The sequence below is a fragment of the Colletotrichum gloeosporioides genome, assembly GCF_011800055.1.
Source record: "Colletotrichum gloeosporioides strain Lc1 chromosome Unknown consensus_51, whole genome shotgun sequence".
In the NCBI taxonomy this organism is placed as follows: Eukaryota; Fungi; Ascomycota; class Sordariomycetes; order Glomerellales; family Glomerellaceae; genus Colletotrichum; species Colletotrichum gloeosporioides.
In genome coordinates, this window is record NW_025544696.1 from 238,125 (window position 1) to 253,449 (window position 15,325).

Genomic DNA, 15,325 nt, shown 5'->3' on the forward strand with positions numbered 1-15,325 from the left:
CGTCCGTCTTCCAGGACCCCGGGAAGACTCTCGCATGCATGTCTCAGTTACACCACCCACATCCCATCCCATGCTTCACCAGCGCGCTTCCTCCTCGCGGCTGATAATCGCACCCCAAATCTTTTCCTCCTCCTCAGCTTGAAACCCAGAGTTCTCGCCAATGATGGTCAGCGTGCCATACAACGTCATCTTTTTGCATTTTCTACATCGCGACATCGTCAGCATTACGATCACTGTCGTGCTACACCCAAACGAAGGGGGCATCTGCGACTTACAGAAAGCCATTGATCGTCGTGTTCCCATACACCTCGAGCTCCTTGGCCTCGCATGTACCGGTAACTCTCAACTTTCCGAAGCCTTTGATCTTGTCACTGAACCAACTTCATCAGCTTCCAGTCAGTCAAGTGCTTGAAGCCGGTCGTATTGCTTACCCGACAGACATGTATCCCGCCACATTGATGTTGCCATACGCCTTCATCTTGCCCCTTGCAAATTCATCAGCACCCAAAATCTTCCAAGGCCCGAATTCTCCGAAGACTTACTCGCAGGACAGGTTTCCATTGACTTCAATCCCCCCATATGCCTCCACTTTATCCCGGACGTCAAAGTCTCCATTGAACGTGATGTTACCCCCCGACCTCACCGACCCAGCAACCTCGATGGGTCCCTGGAGCGTGATCTCGCCCTCACTCTTGATGGACTTGGATTTGAGCACCGTCTGCTTGGGCGTTCCCGGGTCCGCAGTCGTTGGTGCCGTCGTCGACGAGGAAGCATAATAGCTGTCCGTTCCCGCCGGTGATGCGTACTGCTCTTCGTAGTTGTGTTCTCGCGTGCTCTCCTGGCCTTTCTTAGACGACTTCTTGGATCTGGAAGAAGACATTGGGAAAAATCAACAGACACGCAGCAGCAAATGCAGAATAATATTGAGAATAATGCGCCGTGAAAGAAGAGTGCAATGCCATCTAAACCTCATCTCTATTCGAGGAGATCCCAAACTCATATATGGAGATCCCCGAGTCCCCACGCTCCTCGAGAACGCCGTCCTCGAACAAAAGTCATCGATATCCCACTGACAAACGCCTCAGCCGCATCATACAACCCACAGAGAAGCACGCAAAGCTGAACACTCCAGGTTGCATCCGACGCAATTTCACTCTCCTCTCCCGCCGCGAACCCCAGCAAGAGTCAACCTCGACCATTCCCACCTCCGCGCAGAACATGACCGGTCACCACCAGAAGTAAGGGCCCGAGAGCACCAGATAGGCAACCGATCGACCGTCACGCAACGTCGAACAAGCATGCCCACCTGCGCTAAGATGTGCATGTCCCAAGAAATGCAAGGCAAATCATCGTCACCACCATCCCAAGAAACAAAACACCATGACCCTGGCTGCACATCACCGCCCTGCGCCGGGCAAATCATCCCGCCCTCAACCATCCCTCCCCAAGCGCGGCAGACGCTGGAGCACGCATCCATCCCGTTCGTGACCATGACCATGTCCGCGCCCCCATGAACACCTGAACACACTCCTCTCCATAGTCTCAGTTCATCACCAATACCCGGGAAACAGAACCCCTGGGTGCCTCCCCGAACCCCGGTGGGACCCGCAAAAAGCAAGCCTGACAAGAAACACAGTCCAAGTAACCCGCCTTTCGGTATCAAGCCCCGCGCAAATCATCCCGACCCGACCTCCTCGGTCACCAGGAGGAGGGGGAGGCCGCAGCCTCGCCTGCACCCTTACAAAGAAAAGCATGCCCAATGTCCGACCACCTCGCTACATCAACCAACGAAGAAAAAGTGAGCTCGCCTCACCAAAACATGCATTGATTAAGAGCGGGCAGAAAAAGGGTGCCTCAGCTGTGTTCTCCGCCGCCCATGTCGCGTAGACACCGCAGCAAAGCCCGAATGAAGTGCTCCTTCTTTCCAGGCTGCCAGGCTCTTGCGTCGTCGCATTCTTGGGCTCGTCCTCCACCACCACCCCCCACACCCCTTCAGCCCTACGTCGGCTGCCCGACCACTCAACTCGACTCCTCCTCCAGCCGGTCCCCAATCAGGCGCCAGAGACATTTTCCCGCTAGCGCGCTGCACAGAGCCGATTGATATGGACTAGCCTCCAGCTCTATTGTCCAGGCGAGGCTGACTGCGGGTTCATCATGACCGGCATGTCACCCCCGAAAGGGCAAGATCGTAGCAACGAGACCAATGTATGCCTAGGTTTACTGCATTCAAAACCGGTTTCTGGGAGCCCACACCGAGACACAGCTTTTGAAGAGATATTGAGTTGTGCATTACTCAAGATAGATACGAGAGAGAAAAAGGAAAAGCAAAAAAAGCAGAAATGGTATACAGAAGCTTGATGACTGACGGAGCAAGGCGCAACATCCATGTTGTGCACCTTTCGCAGTCCCCGTGGTCCGTCCCAAACAGATGGCCAGCCTACTCTTCTGCCCGTTACAAAGCTGCAAAAAGCAGCTCGCAGTAAACCCGCCCATGGCTGATGACGAGTTGCCCGACAAACTCCTCTTGAACCCAAAAGCAATTCCCAAGTCTGCCCCGCCAAGCTGGCCGTCCCCCCAGTTTACAGTACAAAGTGAGGCAAGCTCTCCCCACACTTATGCCTCTCCGCCACCGACGAAGCCGAGGCCAACGCCAGTGAGGAATGCAGCAGCAACCCAGGCACCGGCGTAAAGGGCAGCACCATAAGACTCAACGCCGTTGACCGTCATGAAAGTCTGCAAGTATGTGTTGACTCCAGTCAAGATCATAGCCACCGTGGTGCGGAAAATGACGACCTTTGCGCGTGTGGTGTAGCCCCACAGGTTCCAAGCCAGGGTCTCGCCCAGCGTAGCCGTGGCGGGGTCGAACTCCTCCAGCTTGCCATCCTCTGTGGTCTTGCCGGTCGCCACAAATGGTGTGAAGATGTAGGTCTTCGCGGCGATACCAAACGCCAACGTCACAGGGAGCGTGGCCACGAAGTTGGAACCGTACGCAGGCTCCAACGTGGGCAGACCTTTGAAGTACATCACCAGTGCCGTCGGCAGATACGTCTTGTACGAGACAAAGAGGGTAGCGCTGTAGGTGGCCGCCGCGAGGACTGTGGTGAAGATGGTGATCGAGACGTCCGAAAGGAGTTCGCGGTTGGCGACGTTCTTAGCGCCGGCGTGCGCGCCTGACAGAGGCCTAAGGAGCTGGAACGGCACGAAGGTGGAAAGCATCTCGATGCCCAGCGCAGAGATCGCGGTGGCAGGGCTGATCTTGTAGAAAGTTGCAATGAGGTAAACCTAAAAATATCTTCTCGTCAGTACGCCGAAAAGCTTGATCCGGACGTCTCCAAACCACCGTCCACAACGAGGTTGAACATACCGGTGGACCATGCGCGAGCAAGTTGAGCGCAGCGAGATCGTAGCTGTCGAAGTTGCCGAACCAACCCAAAGCAAGCTCGAATCTGTCCAAAGCAGACCAGATCAGTAAACGCGCACTCAATGCGGTAATCGCGAACCCAGGGACAACTCACATTCTCCATCCAGCCAGTGTCGCGACTTCTCCCCAGGTATCAAGGCTCTTGGAGATGCCTGCGAGCTCTCCGCGACTCCACTCGCTAAGGAAGCTGTAGCATAAGCTCGAAATGCTGAAGCTCAGAACTGCGACGAGGGGGAACTGTAGCGCGGTAGGAAGGTGCGAGCGCTGTCGTCTAGGGTGCTGGTGGTCGCGATCCCTTTCGCTGATCTGCTCTGTGATCTCCTCCTTTGTCGTGACCTCTGTCGCATCCTTAACGACGCCGAGCGCTTCGAGCTGTCCATCAGGCGCGGTGGCCAGGGTCTCGAGGTTGCTCGCGACAGGTTCGACCGCGCGAGTCTTGGTCTCGTCAACGTCGATGTCGACGTCTTCGACAGGCCGCGAGGCAGCTCTTCTCCTGAGAGTAGGCATTGTGATTTGTGTTTTTGGTTTGTTGTGGAGGTGTTCTGAGTGAGTGTCTGCTTCGAAGAGCCGATTAAAAGGAGTAAGTGCACCTAGCGATGCGCCCAGTAAGAGGGGTTGAGGAAAGGAAAAATCGGGCGATAGCACGATAAGACGACGCGAAGCGCAGCTACCGTTTGCGACTTGCGACAGAATGAGCTCAAGAAGGTAAGAGGGAGAAAAAAGTGAGACCTTCCTCTCCCACCAATACGGGTAATCGTGGCCTATGATGTTGACGAGTGGAGAAGAAAGCTGTGCCTGCGGGTAAGGTGACGTCGCCGGGGAAACATCAGCTAGAGGAAGGTGGTGAGAGCGAAGGACGCTGGAAGGGCCCGCAATGGCTGATTGCCTTAGGTAAGGCAGCTGGGCTGGAGGCCACGACAGCTGGCGGTAGCTGGCCAACGGCCCGGCGCCGCTCGTCCGTCCTGCTTGTTGTCGCTGCTGCCACTGTCTGCTCATTCCCCATACCGCCGGCCCCCGAACGACCGCCGTGCTTCCGCCCACTGCAGCACCCCAAACTCCACAGCGAGCGGGTGCTCGCAAGGATCGAATTTTACTTGCTCCGTTTATTCGATCCGTATATTGCAGAGTTTTCTCTTCTCTGCTTTTTTCCCTCCTCTCCTGCATGCTTTCATCATCTTCCTCGCCAACCTAGAAACATAAAATACCCAATTGCCTCCCTCGCGTCTCGGGCCCAAACATTTCCTCTCTCTCTAACGCTCTGTTCCACCAGCCTCCCGTGTGCTTGCCTGGGTGCCTGTGTGATCTTCAAAGCTTGATGAGCTCACATGCAAATCTTCGCCTTCGGGAGCAAAGCTCCGGGGATGCTGCCTGGTTAAGTTTGTTGCTGGCTTGAGCCTGCCAACCTGCCGCATCAATCCAGCCAACCATCGCCATGGTAAACAAGAGCCACCGACTACAGCCAGTCATTTATTGCCAACCATCTTCGTCATCAAGGCCAAACAGGTCACAAGTTGCACATGCCGATTTTTGATCTTTTTTTCTCTTTATTTCTTATGCTGGCGTCAAACCGATCAAAAGAGCTTGCGGCCATTCTTGTGGACATCGCACTCGTTTGTATCGTAAGATCCATCAGTGTGATAGTTTGGGCGTTCGCTCGACGCCTTCTCCGTCTCTCACTTTAACCTCGTGGAGATGCAATCTCGATCTCCTTCCCCCCGGCGCCCAACGCCTTGCTCCCCCTCCCATGGCCTCGCCATGATGATGCAAGATCGGGCCCTCCACTCCTTGGTGCTGAGAGATCGGCGGCGGAGACAGAACCACCTCATTTACAGGGTTTAGTATATGGTGGTACAAATGAAACATTCCTCCCCTCGTCTTCCCCTCGCGGTCATGAACTCATATCCTCAGATATCGTCGGCATCAATGATCGATGGCAGAAGCGCTACTCTTCCATCCGTCCGAAAACGCCATCATCGTCCTCGTCGCTTCGAGATCGAGATCTACGGTCAAAGTCGTCATCGTCCATGACGCTGTCGTTGTCCTCCATCTTGACATCGGCGCCGCGAACTTCACCGCGAGTGAAGCTCTCGGGCTGTCTGCTGGGGAAGCTGCTGAGGAATCCTGCGCTGAATCCTGCGCTGAAGCCACCACTGAATCCTGCACTGGAGAACGATGCGGCTTGATCGAGGTATTGCGCGGGTAGAGGAGGCACGGGAGGAGCGTCAGCGGGAACACCCACCGGGCGCCCGTTGTTGCTGTTGAAACTGCAGCTCAGGAGCTCGACGGCAGCCGCAAGGTCGCGGTCTTCTTGGCCAGTAGCATTCCTTCCTGACGACAGTGGTCGCTGGTCTTGGCTGTTGTGGCGGAAGTGGTGGGAGATTCCTGAGTCATGGGGCATGCTGCCCGTCACGAGTGGGTTGGTAGAAGGCGCAGATTGATACGACCGACCGAATCCGCTTCCAGAGCCAAATCTCTTCGCGAACGAACGATCCGACGAAGCAAAACCTTCCAATTGAGGCGGAGGAGTGGTATCAGCAGAGCTGTGCCTCTCGTCCGAGTATCCAGATGCCGCCGGAGAGGCAGACTCTTGGTCACTGGGGAAATCCTTGGCAGAATCCGGGGGCGTGGCCGCGTCGGCCTCGGCCTCGTCCTTACCATGGTTCATTGTCAGAAGGACAGATGCTGCCTCGAGTAGTTGCACTTGTTGGTGCTTAGAGATGAGGAGCTTGGAAGTCAAAGACCACTCGGGAGTGTGTTCCCACCTGACGAGAGAATGAGTCAACAAACCGCCCGACTACTACATTGATGATACCAGGTCCATCGTTCGGATCCCGAAACTCGGGACGGGAACTGGAGAACGGGGATGCGGGGAATGGGGAAGGGAACGAACAAATGCTTGGTCAGGCAACTGCTGTGCTTGTATCCCTTTCCGCAAGTCTCGCACTTGAGCTCAACGCGGTTGAACTTCCTACTGCCCTCCTTGACGAGAGGCTGGCCATCGCTAGCGCGACGCATGCGAGCCTTTTGCATGTTATTTTCGCCCTCGTCGCCCGATGCGTTGTTCGGTTCGTCCTCAATTGCGTTCTCGTTGACGTCCATCTTGCCGTCCAAGTGGAACTTCTGCGTTGGCAGGCTCGCTGGGGGAGAAGGTAGGCTCCCGACGATTGCGGCGCGAGCGGCAGCGCTCTTCGACGTCGTGTTACGGCGAGAGCTCACGGCAATCGGCGTGACCTTATCCCCTCCGACTTCTCTGATCGCCGCTGCCATGGCTGCCGCGTTCGCTGCAGTGTTCGTCATGGACTTTCGGCGGGTGACACGGTGGTTGGCATTGAGGGCGCCGCTGAGGATGGAGTGGGAGTTGGTACGCGAGTGGGATTGTCGGGTGGTAAGTCCGGAAGAAGAGGCAGACGAGAGCGACGGACGGTGCTGGTTCAATGGCCTCGTGGTCTGCTGCATTTCCTGAAGACGGACGACGAGTAATCAGCACGAGAGACTGGGTTGCGGATGCGTGATAGGAGCGAGCTAGGCAGGGCAGGGCATGGGGTAGAATCCCGAAGTCGGGCATACTTTTGAGGAGGCCATTGCCGACTACCGATGCTGATCAGGTTCGACGCGGGAGGTCGAACACTTTGTGAATCGCAAAATATCGTAGAAACGTGGTCGTTTGTAGAAACGGTGGTGTTTTGGTGGTGTTGTTGGACAGTGTTCGGCGAGTAGGCAGGTGATGAGTGAGTCGCAAAGACAAGCCTCCGGACGCAAGAAATAATATTATTTTGGGGAGGAGCAGCAATTCAGCAGGGGTGTGTCTGTGGGCGGGTGTGCCTAGTAGCTCCGAGCTGGGCCAGCCGACAGCATGTGGTGGTGGTGGTGGTACTGGTAGTGGTGGTATTGAACAGTTAAGGGTGTCTTCCTTTGGAGGGGGTTCTAGGGGGGTTTAGTCGACTGATGATCAACAGGGCTTTCGAGGTCCAGGCCGGCTTCAACTTTTTTGTTCTTGTGCTGTGTTCTGTGTTGCTTTGTTTTGTATGGATGGAAGCTGAGTGAGAGCAAAAGTTGTGGGCTCGAGACAGAGGACGTTTGGAAGAGGGACCCAAAAAGTCCAGCGATGGGCGAAACGGACCAGACAGCCCTTTCCCAAGTTGCCAGAATGAAAGAGAATCGCTGGTCGGGGACGAGGGTCTGTCTTCATTGGCCGCTTTAGCAACAAGATCACTGCCAGAAGGAGGGATGGAGGGGAGGGGCACAGTCTCCTCTCTCTGCCTCTCTCCCGCCGTCTGTGTCTCTCTCTGCGTCTCTTCGTCTCTCGCTCTGCCCACGACACTCCCTCCCACGTCCTCATTGCTCACCTTTCGCCATACTGTGCTTTGTACCGCCGTAGAGCGCCGCCAGACAGCGAAAGAGGAGAGGAAGGGTGGAGGTATGTGGTGATGGACTGGGGATGGGGGTGGGCCGTGGAAAGAGGGGCGTAGACTTTGGAGTTTGGTTGGAGAGTGGAAGAAGTGTTCATGGGTGGGCAACCGGGGCGGGCACGGTATGGATGGTGAAGTGAAGGTACCTCCTGCCCCCATCCACCTTGCGCAGCCGCAGGAGCAGAGAGAAGGTGTCCAGTGTCAATTGCTGTCCCACAGTGTAAGGTACTTCGTACAAGCCGCCAGGTAGCACCACGCGCTCGCTCCGGTGGTGGGAAGTGGACGACGACGCTGTGGACAGCGGACGGGCGCCAGGAACAAGGAGCATGGAGCATGGCCCGTGGTGTGTCCTTGTCCCCTCTGGGCTTGCCCTGGGCCGCCGCTGGACCAGCGATGGTCGGCCTCCCGAGCGATTGCTGTGTCCGTAGGGCGCCGGGGCGGCGGGGAAAGGTCACTCGCAGAGGGGTGAGCTGATCAATTTTGGGAAACCAGTCTATTCAGACCCAGGCCCAAGTTGCAGCCCCCGTCCCCATGTTCAGTCCAGCCAGATCCATCAACCAATCCTTGCTGATTCAAGCCCGATAGCGTGCCTGGGTTGCATGTCGTAAATAGCAATGGGCAATTTTATGTCCGGCACTTTTATCCTCTCGAAGCTGATGTGCGCGAAGCGATGGTTCTGAAAAAGACTGCCTACAGCAGTTAGTTATTGCGAGCCTCGTTCAGCAGAGTTGCTCATGCAGGCGGTAGAGACGAACTCGGGTTAGGTGTAGGCGTGGGATGTTTTTGGAGAGAGGCATCCACCGTCAGCGCAAAGCCAAACGTAATGAGATGCCCCAGCAAAGGACCGCCGTTCTTTGTTGGTACGGTGCCTCGCCCGTCTCACTCCCAAAGATGGTGGACTCGTGCCTTGCTCTGCCCGGACAAAGGTGGCTTAATTTGGCTCGGGTGGCCTATTCTTCCCTAGTCGATTCCCCTCGCCGTGCTCTCGTCTGAAGAGAGAAATGGTAGTCTTGTGCCAGCCTTTTTTGTTCCCTCTTTTTTTCCCCCCTTCATCTTCCCATTGGAGTTGATTTGACGAAAGAGGCCGTTCGCGAGGGAACCCAGTGGAATGATTGAGAGGATGGGTTCAGGAAATGCCATGTCTTGGGTTCAAGCGAGAGGCTCGTCGTTCAGCAAAGTGGCATGTTTCGGCGACCGCCAGACGCTTAGTTGCGTTGCACCCCACGACAGCTTCTCTCCCCTGCCTGCTGGCTTGACAACTCCGTCAGGTACCCGTAGGTGTATCCGTCCAACCTCGACCGGAAGTCCATCCTTTGCTCCCGGGCGCGGCCAGGAGTCTGGAGATGGAGCATTGGTCGCCTCCGTTTCTCAATTAAATGGAGAAGTGGCTCCTCTTCGGATCAGGAACGAGAGTTAGAGGACGCGGGGAGGAACGCAGTAGCAGCATCCGTAGCTCTGCCGTGTTTTGGTTTCGATGGTTTGCCATGCCATGGCCTGCCTTGCCATGTTGTCCATGCCGCGTTGTGCTGTGCGAGCTTCAAGGTTGTGAGCTGTGTGAGCTGTGCGCAATGCGCTGTGTTGTGCTGTGCCGTGGACGAATGAGGGGTAGCAGGCCGGGACGAGAGACAGGAAGCTTGGGGAAGGTGGAATAAGCAAGCGCTGCGTGTCTGCAAAGTACAGATATTGAAACTCGGATGGATGATGTGCAGCGTTTCTTCAATTGCCGTGTGTGCCTTGACATCGGCTCGGGTAGACATTGAGACAGAGAGCTCTTTTCCTGAGTTGGTTTCTGTTGCTGTCAACGTACATGTTCGCAGGCTTCCACTTCTCCATCACCTCCTGCCAATCAATTGAGTGGTGGTAAGAACCGGAGATCTCAGCAGGCCGGAGAGAACACCAAAAGAAACAATAAAGAAAACAAAATTCCCCGACGGTTCTGTTGATCGTTGATCACACGGGAGCCAAGCTAGAGACAGTTCTTCGACGGCGCTGTTGGGCTGATCAGCATTGGGGAAGCTCGCTCTGGGTAGGTGCTCGCACTAAAATTATGCTGCTGGAGAAGCAGGAACCAGTTCTTGCACAGTGCAGAGCCATTTGGTTAAGATGCAGAAAGATACCTCGCCCTGCCCTCCCTCAGAGAAACCACACGCCCATCAGTGCTACAGTCACGCCCCCGGTGCAGTTTACAGTGTCAGTTTGGAGACGCGGTGGTGGGACACTGTGTGGCGATGGCTAGCCAGCGCTCTTGCGACCGCACAGTGGAGACAGTGTACGGATACCTGGGGAAAGTCCGTCCGTATTGAGAGAGGCAGTGACGTAGTTGCTTCCGACTGTACAAACACAGACCAGGTCTCAAAGTCTCCATTCTTGTCAGATCAGGGGCAGCAGGTGCAGTTCCATGTTGAGCGGAAGGCACGGTGGAAAGCAAGGGGAAAGAAATGCCTCTTGTCGAGGAAAGAAAAAAAAGTTCAGATAAAAAAAAAACGCGGTACACAGTTGAATTGCAGAGTGCGACAGCAACTGCGACGATGGAGAGAGAACCACTGGCCAATTGGTAGGTGGTAGGGTATTACTGACTATCCGTATCTACTGCCACCACACCACCCACACGCCCCTCCTCTGTCTCTTCCCCTCTTCCTTGTCACTTCACTTCAGGTTGCTTTCCAATCCCATTCCTTGCCCAGCTCGTCCCCTATCCTGCCTTAGGTAAGGGCATCGCAGTCCAGCCAAATCGCCAGCGACGATGTGCTAATCGTGCCCCCAAGAGGATGGCCGGGCGGGCTCTGCACTTGGCGACCTTTCCGCCTGGGGCTGCCACACCTAATCCCTCCTCACCACCACCACCTCCAACCACCAAGGCGTTCTGGTCCAATGCAGGCCCCTCCCGGTGACCACAAATCACAGGACTCACCCGCTGGGACGGTCTGCCTGAAGTTATCCAGCTTGTTGGTTGCCGTTGGGGCGGCCAGGAGCGAATCCGATGGAGAGGCTGCCCGAGTTTGGGGCTTTCTGACGCTGCTGTGCTGGCTGGCGCGTCAGTCAACGCCGCCGCCCCCGTCGTCGTATGTATATGTACGCACTTCCTGATGCATACGATGCGATGCCATGCGACGGCGAATCTTTATGCTCGGCTACGTTACCTCGCCTGTCCCTACCTGCTAATTGCCTCGAATTCGTCAAGCGCACGACTCCCGCAGACCACAGTCGCCTCATTCGTGTCCTTGCTGGCCATGAATCCGCTGATCCCAGAGAACTCTCTTCTGAGGTCTTTACCGCGGCTCGCATTACGGATCCCGCAGTCCCGGGAAAACGCTCTATCCCAAGGGCCGTCTCGCTCCCGTCTCGTCATTTCCGTACTAGAGCGCCGCCAGAGCCATTCGGGACGGTCAGCTGCTCCCATCTCCCTTCCATCGGGCACCATGCGGCCTGCTGCTCTGGGCAAGTCGGGTGGGCTTTCGTGGCACTGGCGGCACGCCGCTCCTCCCGTCGGTCATTGTGCTCTCTCCGATGCAATCCGTCGCTGAAGTTGTCTCTGCCCGCCGCCGCCTCACCGGTCAGAATGGACCACGTTCGCCACTTGACACTACTTCCCCGGTATCTGCGCTTTTCAGGTGTGGTGTAATATCTAAGCAGCGGGCAGGAATTTCACAGGGCAATGGGAAGATCGTCAGCGAAGAATTCCTTCCAGCACCGGCCGGCCCGCCAGTGACCGGACCGGACATGTACACGCCACACCACACTGCAAGTTGGCAGCGAAGAGTGAGGGCTTGTTTTGCTTGAGTCTTGAAAGCTTTTCGCCTTCTCAATGCACCTAGCATGCAACCAGTGCGTCACTGGGCGCAGCCGTCCAAGTCCAGGCTGGGTTGATCGGAGTTTCAGTTGCCAAAACTGACGCTTTGAATGCATCCAAGACATCCTCGGCGTGTCCCGTTGTTCGGGCTTGAATGTGTCTTAAACGTCGAATGAAGTCTTCTGGTGGCTCACAATGGGGTCATTCAGCCTGACGTCCAGCAGTTGGACGAGAGAAGAATATGCTCCAACGTCTATTACTCTGCGGCTCTCTACAGCTTGACGCCAACTTGCCTACTTGCGACTAATCGATATTTGTGACCGTTTTTGTCAATCTTTTGGGTAATTTATACTCTGCCTTGCACTTAGAAGCATCTTCAACAGACCGGGCGGCAACTTTATACCAAGGGATGATGGCAACTAGTCCTTTTTGATTCAAGGAGAAAAGGGCACGCATCTTAGTCCAACGCCTTAACTCTTGAATCGACGCCATGCCACCGACAGATGACCCTCTCGCAGAAAACATATTGGTTTGGCCAGACGCCCGAGATTCACTAGGATCTTATCGGTCTGGTGAAGGGATTTGACTTGCTATTGAGCCCCAGCAAAGCGGTCAAGGTCTCACAAGCGGCTCAACCGCGACTCGACACGCCCTGAACAAGGACTTTGATATTAAGTTGCAAGGACTTGTCTTACGTGGACGGGGCAGACGGCATCGGAGGCAGCCGAGAGAACAGTTGTTCAAAGTTGCATATGGGAATCAACATCACCAACGTCTGATCCACGCAAGAGGCGGATTGGCGCTGCCACAGTTTAGCAAGTCGGCATCCATGTCCAGGATCGACAGCTGTTCCGACGAGCTGGACGAGCATTGCTTCAATCCCTTCCCTTCACGCGCATTCAACAAATCATGGGACGCACACCCATCGGTTTGCACTCCGACAACCTGTCCAAAAGTTTTCAAAAAGTTGGCTCGGGCAGAATAAAAAACGCACTAAGGGCAACGCCCCAAGTCGCCCAACAATCGCATACTCCACAGCAGAATGGCCGACTCGATGTCGATCGTCAACTCTATCCCCATTTGTCGGCGCTGTAAAACAGGGAGGACCCAGTCCGCCGCGCGGATGAAGAGGAAATTCCTAGGCCGAATCGACGATTGCTCACAAAACTTCAGCAGTGTGGTTCTGTAGGGCAACTCCATGAGACACGAACGTCAAGGTCATGCCCTGTAGGCGTGCAGCTGCATCCCTCACTCTCTGAACAGTGCCATGCCATCCCGAAGCTGGAATCACCATGCATGAGCTGTCCAATCAAGGCAGGAATCCCCGCCGATCTTTCAGTCGCAGCACAATGACTGCACAAACCGTTTGTGCCTGTCGTGTACGCAGTACGGTCTTCAGAGGGCCAGAGGCTCAACCCTGCTTGTCCAGGAGATAAGGTTTCCCATTGAAGTGACAGCTTCACGGCCGAAGTCGCGTCTTACAGGAAACGAGACATGGATCAGGAAGATGCCTGTTTCCTCGTAGTCATGGGACCGAGCACGGGAGAGGGCTAGCTGCGCCTCGTCTTACGTGAGTATGGGATTTTCTCTTTTCCCTTCTCTTCGACCGGCATCGGGACGATTATCGCAGAGGGAGCCGTCACCATTCCGGTCCGGCCGTAGTTATCATTGCGCGCTGCCATCCCCGCGTCAAATTGACGAGAGCAGGAAACGGCGGAGAGACAAGCGGACGAGAGTTCGAAAAGTGGCTAGGGCGATCAGCACGTCTAGCCAGCCCCTCTCGCGGCAGCTGCACATCACCCCTCCAGGCTCCGCAAGATGCGTGTCGCTATCAAGAGCCCTGTCAATGAGTGGATACATGTCAGGTACCCAGCCGTACCTCGAGGTACTCTCCAAACTGTGCTCGTTATCATTGCGAAACTCGTCGTTGACCTCCCCCTTGTGGCTCAAACTATTGCTTCTCACAGCTTGCTCTCGGCGTACCTGCGTCAGCAAAGCAATCCACGTGGAAGCATACTCCGTTTCCTTGATTTTGAGCAGCTGCCCTTTGCCCCAGGAGCACACACCGTATTCTGCGGAAGGTTCATCGGGGATGAAGAGAAGGTTTGGGTGCTGGCGCTCCCGTGCGTTCCGCTCCTCCTTCATCGAGGGGGTTGGACCCCTGGATTATTTCTGGATCACATCGTGAGATGCAAAGGGAAAGTTACCCCCCAGCGGCCCTCGGGGAAGGGCGGCGCCGCGCGGGCACCTGATATGATGGTCTTCAATCGCCTCCTCTTGGTGCGGTCAACGAGCATTGTTGAGCAACGACGTCGGTCTTCATTTTTAATTCCAAGGGGCCTTGTCGATGTACCTGTCGATCTCCCTTCAAATATGCCCGAATCCGAACAGAATTCGAGGCTCCTGTCCGAACGTGGGAGGCCCAGGATGAAGGCTCACTGAGGGATGCTCGAACGCGGCGATCGACAGGCGAATGCTGCGTCACATTAACCTCGTCCAATGAACCGCATGCATCTTCCCCTTCGAGAATAGCCAGGACGTCCTTAAAAAAGCACAGTTCGTCCAACAAACCTCGGGCAACCGGTCGGCGCGCGGCAACCAGAGGAGGCAATGGAATGTCTTCATTGACGAAGGAATGTTTCTGACTGAAAAAGAACAAGCCGAGAAATAGAACCGGCTGCGGACACCGATAACGTGGTCGGGGCCTCCCACTCAGCTTTGATTAACCCCGCGGCGCCACCTGCCAAGGGGTGAACCCGCTAATGACTTTCAATTACAACAAAACCGCACGTCACTCATCACCGCAGCCAGCAGCCCTTATCAGAGATATCGCCTGCCGAACTCATTGACTGGCAATCCAATAGATTTGTCTGCCTGGGTGGCCATTTCTTTCGAATCGCGTTTCTTTTCTCCGTACATCGCGCAGGCGTCAGACGTTCAGAGCCAAATTTAATTAGACACAATATACCCACTGACCATCGTCATGTCTGACGTATTCCGAAAGGTTGGCCGAGGCGGGGCAGGCAACTTTTACTCGAAAAAGGACGTCGAGGACGTTGAAAAGGCCAAGCCAGAGGTATGCAAAGCTTCTAGATCAATGTTGTGCAACTTCAAATTGTCACAACAACTGCAAGCATGTTCGAAAGAAGACATTGGCTCACGAGATGCCCATGACAGGACGTCGAGGCTCAGAAGGACGCTGCCGCCGCCGCCACCACCACCAGTCCGACATCGTCCTCTAACGGATCAGCCTACGCCCGCGCCGGCCGTGGTGGGGCGGGCAACTTTTATGATCACTCTTCGCTGCCGGATACCAAACAGCAAGAGGAGGCCGCGGGCAAGACACAAGCGGCGGTGAACGCCAGCTTGGCGCGGTCCGCGAGGGGCGCTACCGGGCGAGGCGGCGCGGGCAACTACGGTGACTCGACGGTACCCGGGAGCGAGACGGCCGAGGACGAGGTCAAGCGCAAGGAGGCGCTGGAGAAGAAGATCATCGAGGATGTCGAGGCGGGGCTTCCCATGCCGCCCAAGACGTATTATCATCAATCCACAAAGGAGAGCAAGGAGGTCGCGTGAATCGGCTGCTGTAAGAGTTTATGGGGCGTCGTTTATGAGGCAGGGCTTCGGGTCGTAGAAGGCCTGCGGCTTGGAGTTTTGGGGGAAAACCTTTGTATAACATCTACAGTATTGATACCCGCGACGCTC

General features: G+C 55.7%; 4 protein-coding genes across 4 annotated transcripts; 1 reads left to right on the top strand and 3 right to left on the bottom strand.

The window, feature by feature from the left end:
* Positions 1-75: 75 nt before the first annotated feature.
* Positions 76-880, bottom strand: GCG54_00007876 (uncharacterized protein; the record flags this gene model as incomplete). Its single annotated transcript, XM_045407851.1, has 4 exons — positions 76-202; positions 276-371; positions 432-485; positions 543-880. 4 exons carry the CDS (start codon positions 878-880, stop codon positions 76-78), a joined length of 615 nt encoding a protein of 204 aa, XP_045263240.1.
* A 1,733-nt stretch (positions 881-2,613) lies between these two features.
* On the bottom strand, positions 2,614-3,928 carry GCG54_00007877 (uncharacterized protein; the record flags this gene model as incomplete). Its single annotated transcript, XM_045407852.1, has 3 exons — positions 2,614-3,282; positions 3,365-3,446; positions 3,516-3,928. 3 exons carry the CDS (start codon positions 3,926-3,928, stop codon positions 2,614-2,616), a joined length of 1,164 nt encoding a protein of 387 aa, XP_045263241.1.
* A 1,435-nt stretch (positions 3,929-5,363) lies between these two features.
* Positions 5,364-6,877, bottom strand: GCG54_00007878 (uncharacterized protein; the record flags this gene model as incomplete). The annotated part of the gene is made up of 2 exons (XM_045407853.1): positions 5,364-6,183; positions 6,234-6,877. The coding sequence occupies 2 exons, from the start codon at positions 6,875-6,877 to the stop codon at positions 5,364-5,366; spliced, it is 1,464 nt and encodes a 487-aa protein (XP_045263242.1).
* A 7,726-nt stretch (positions 6,878-14,603) lies between these two features.
* Positions 14,604-15,196, top strand: GCG54_00007879 (uncharacterized protein; the record flags this gene model as incomplete). Its single annotated transcript, XM_045407854.1, has 2 exons — positions 14,604-14,696; positions 14,798-15,196. The coding sequence occupies 2 exons, from the start codon at positions 14,604-14,606 to the stop codon at positions 15,194-15,196; spliced, it is 492 nt and encodes a 163-aa protein (XP_045263243.1).
* Between the last annotated feature and the right edge of the window lie 129 nt (positions 15,197-15,325).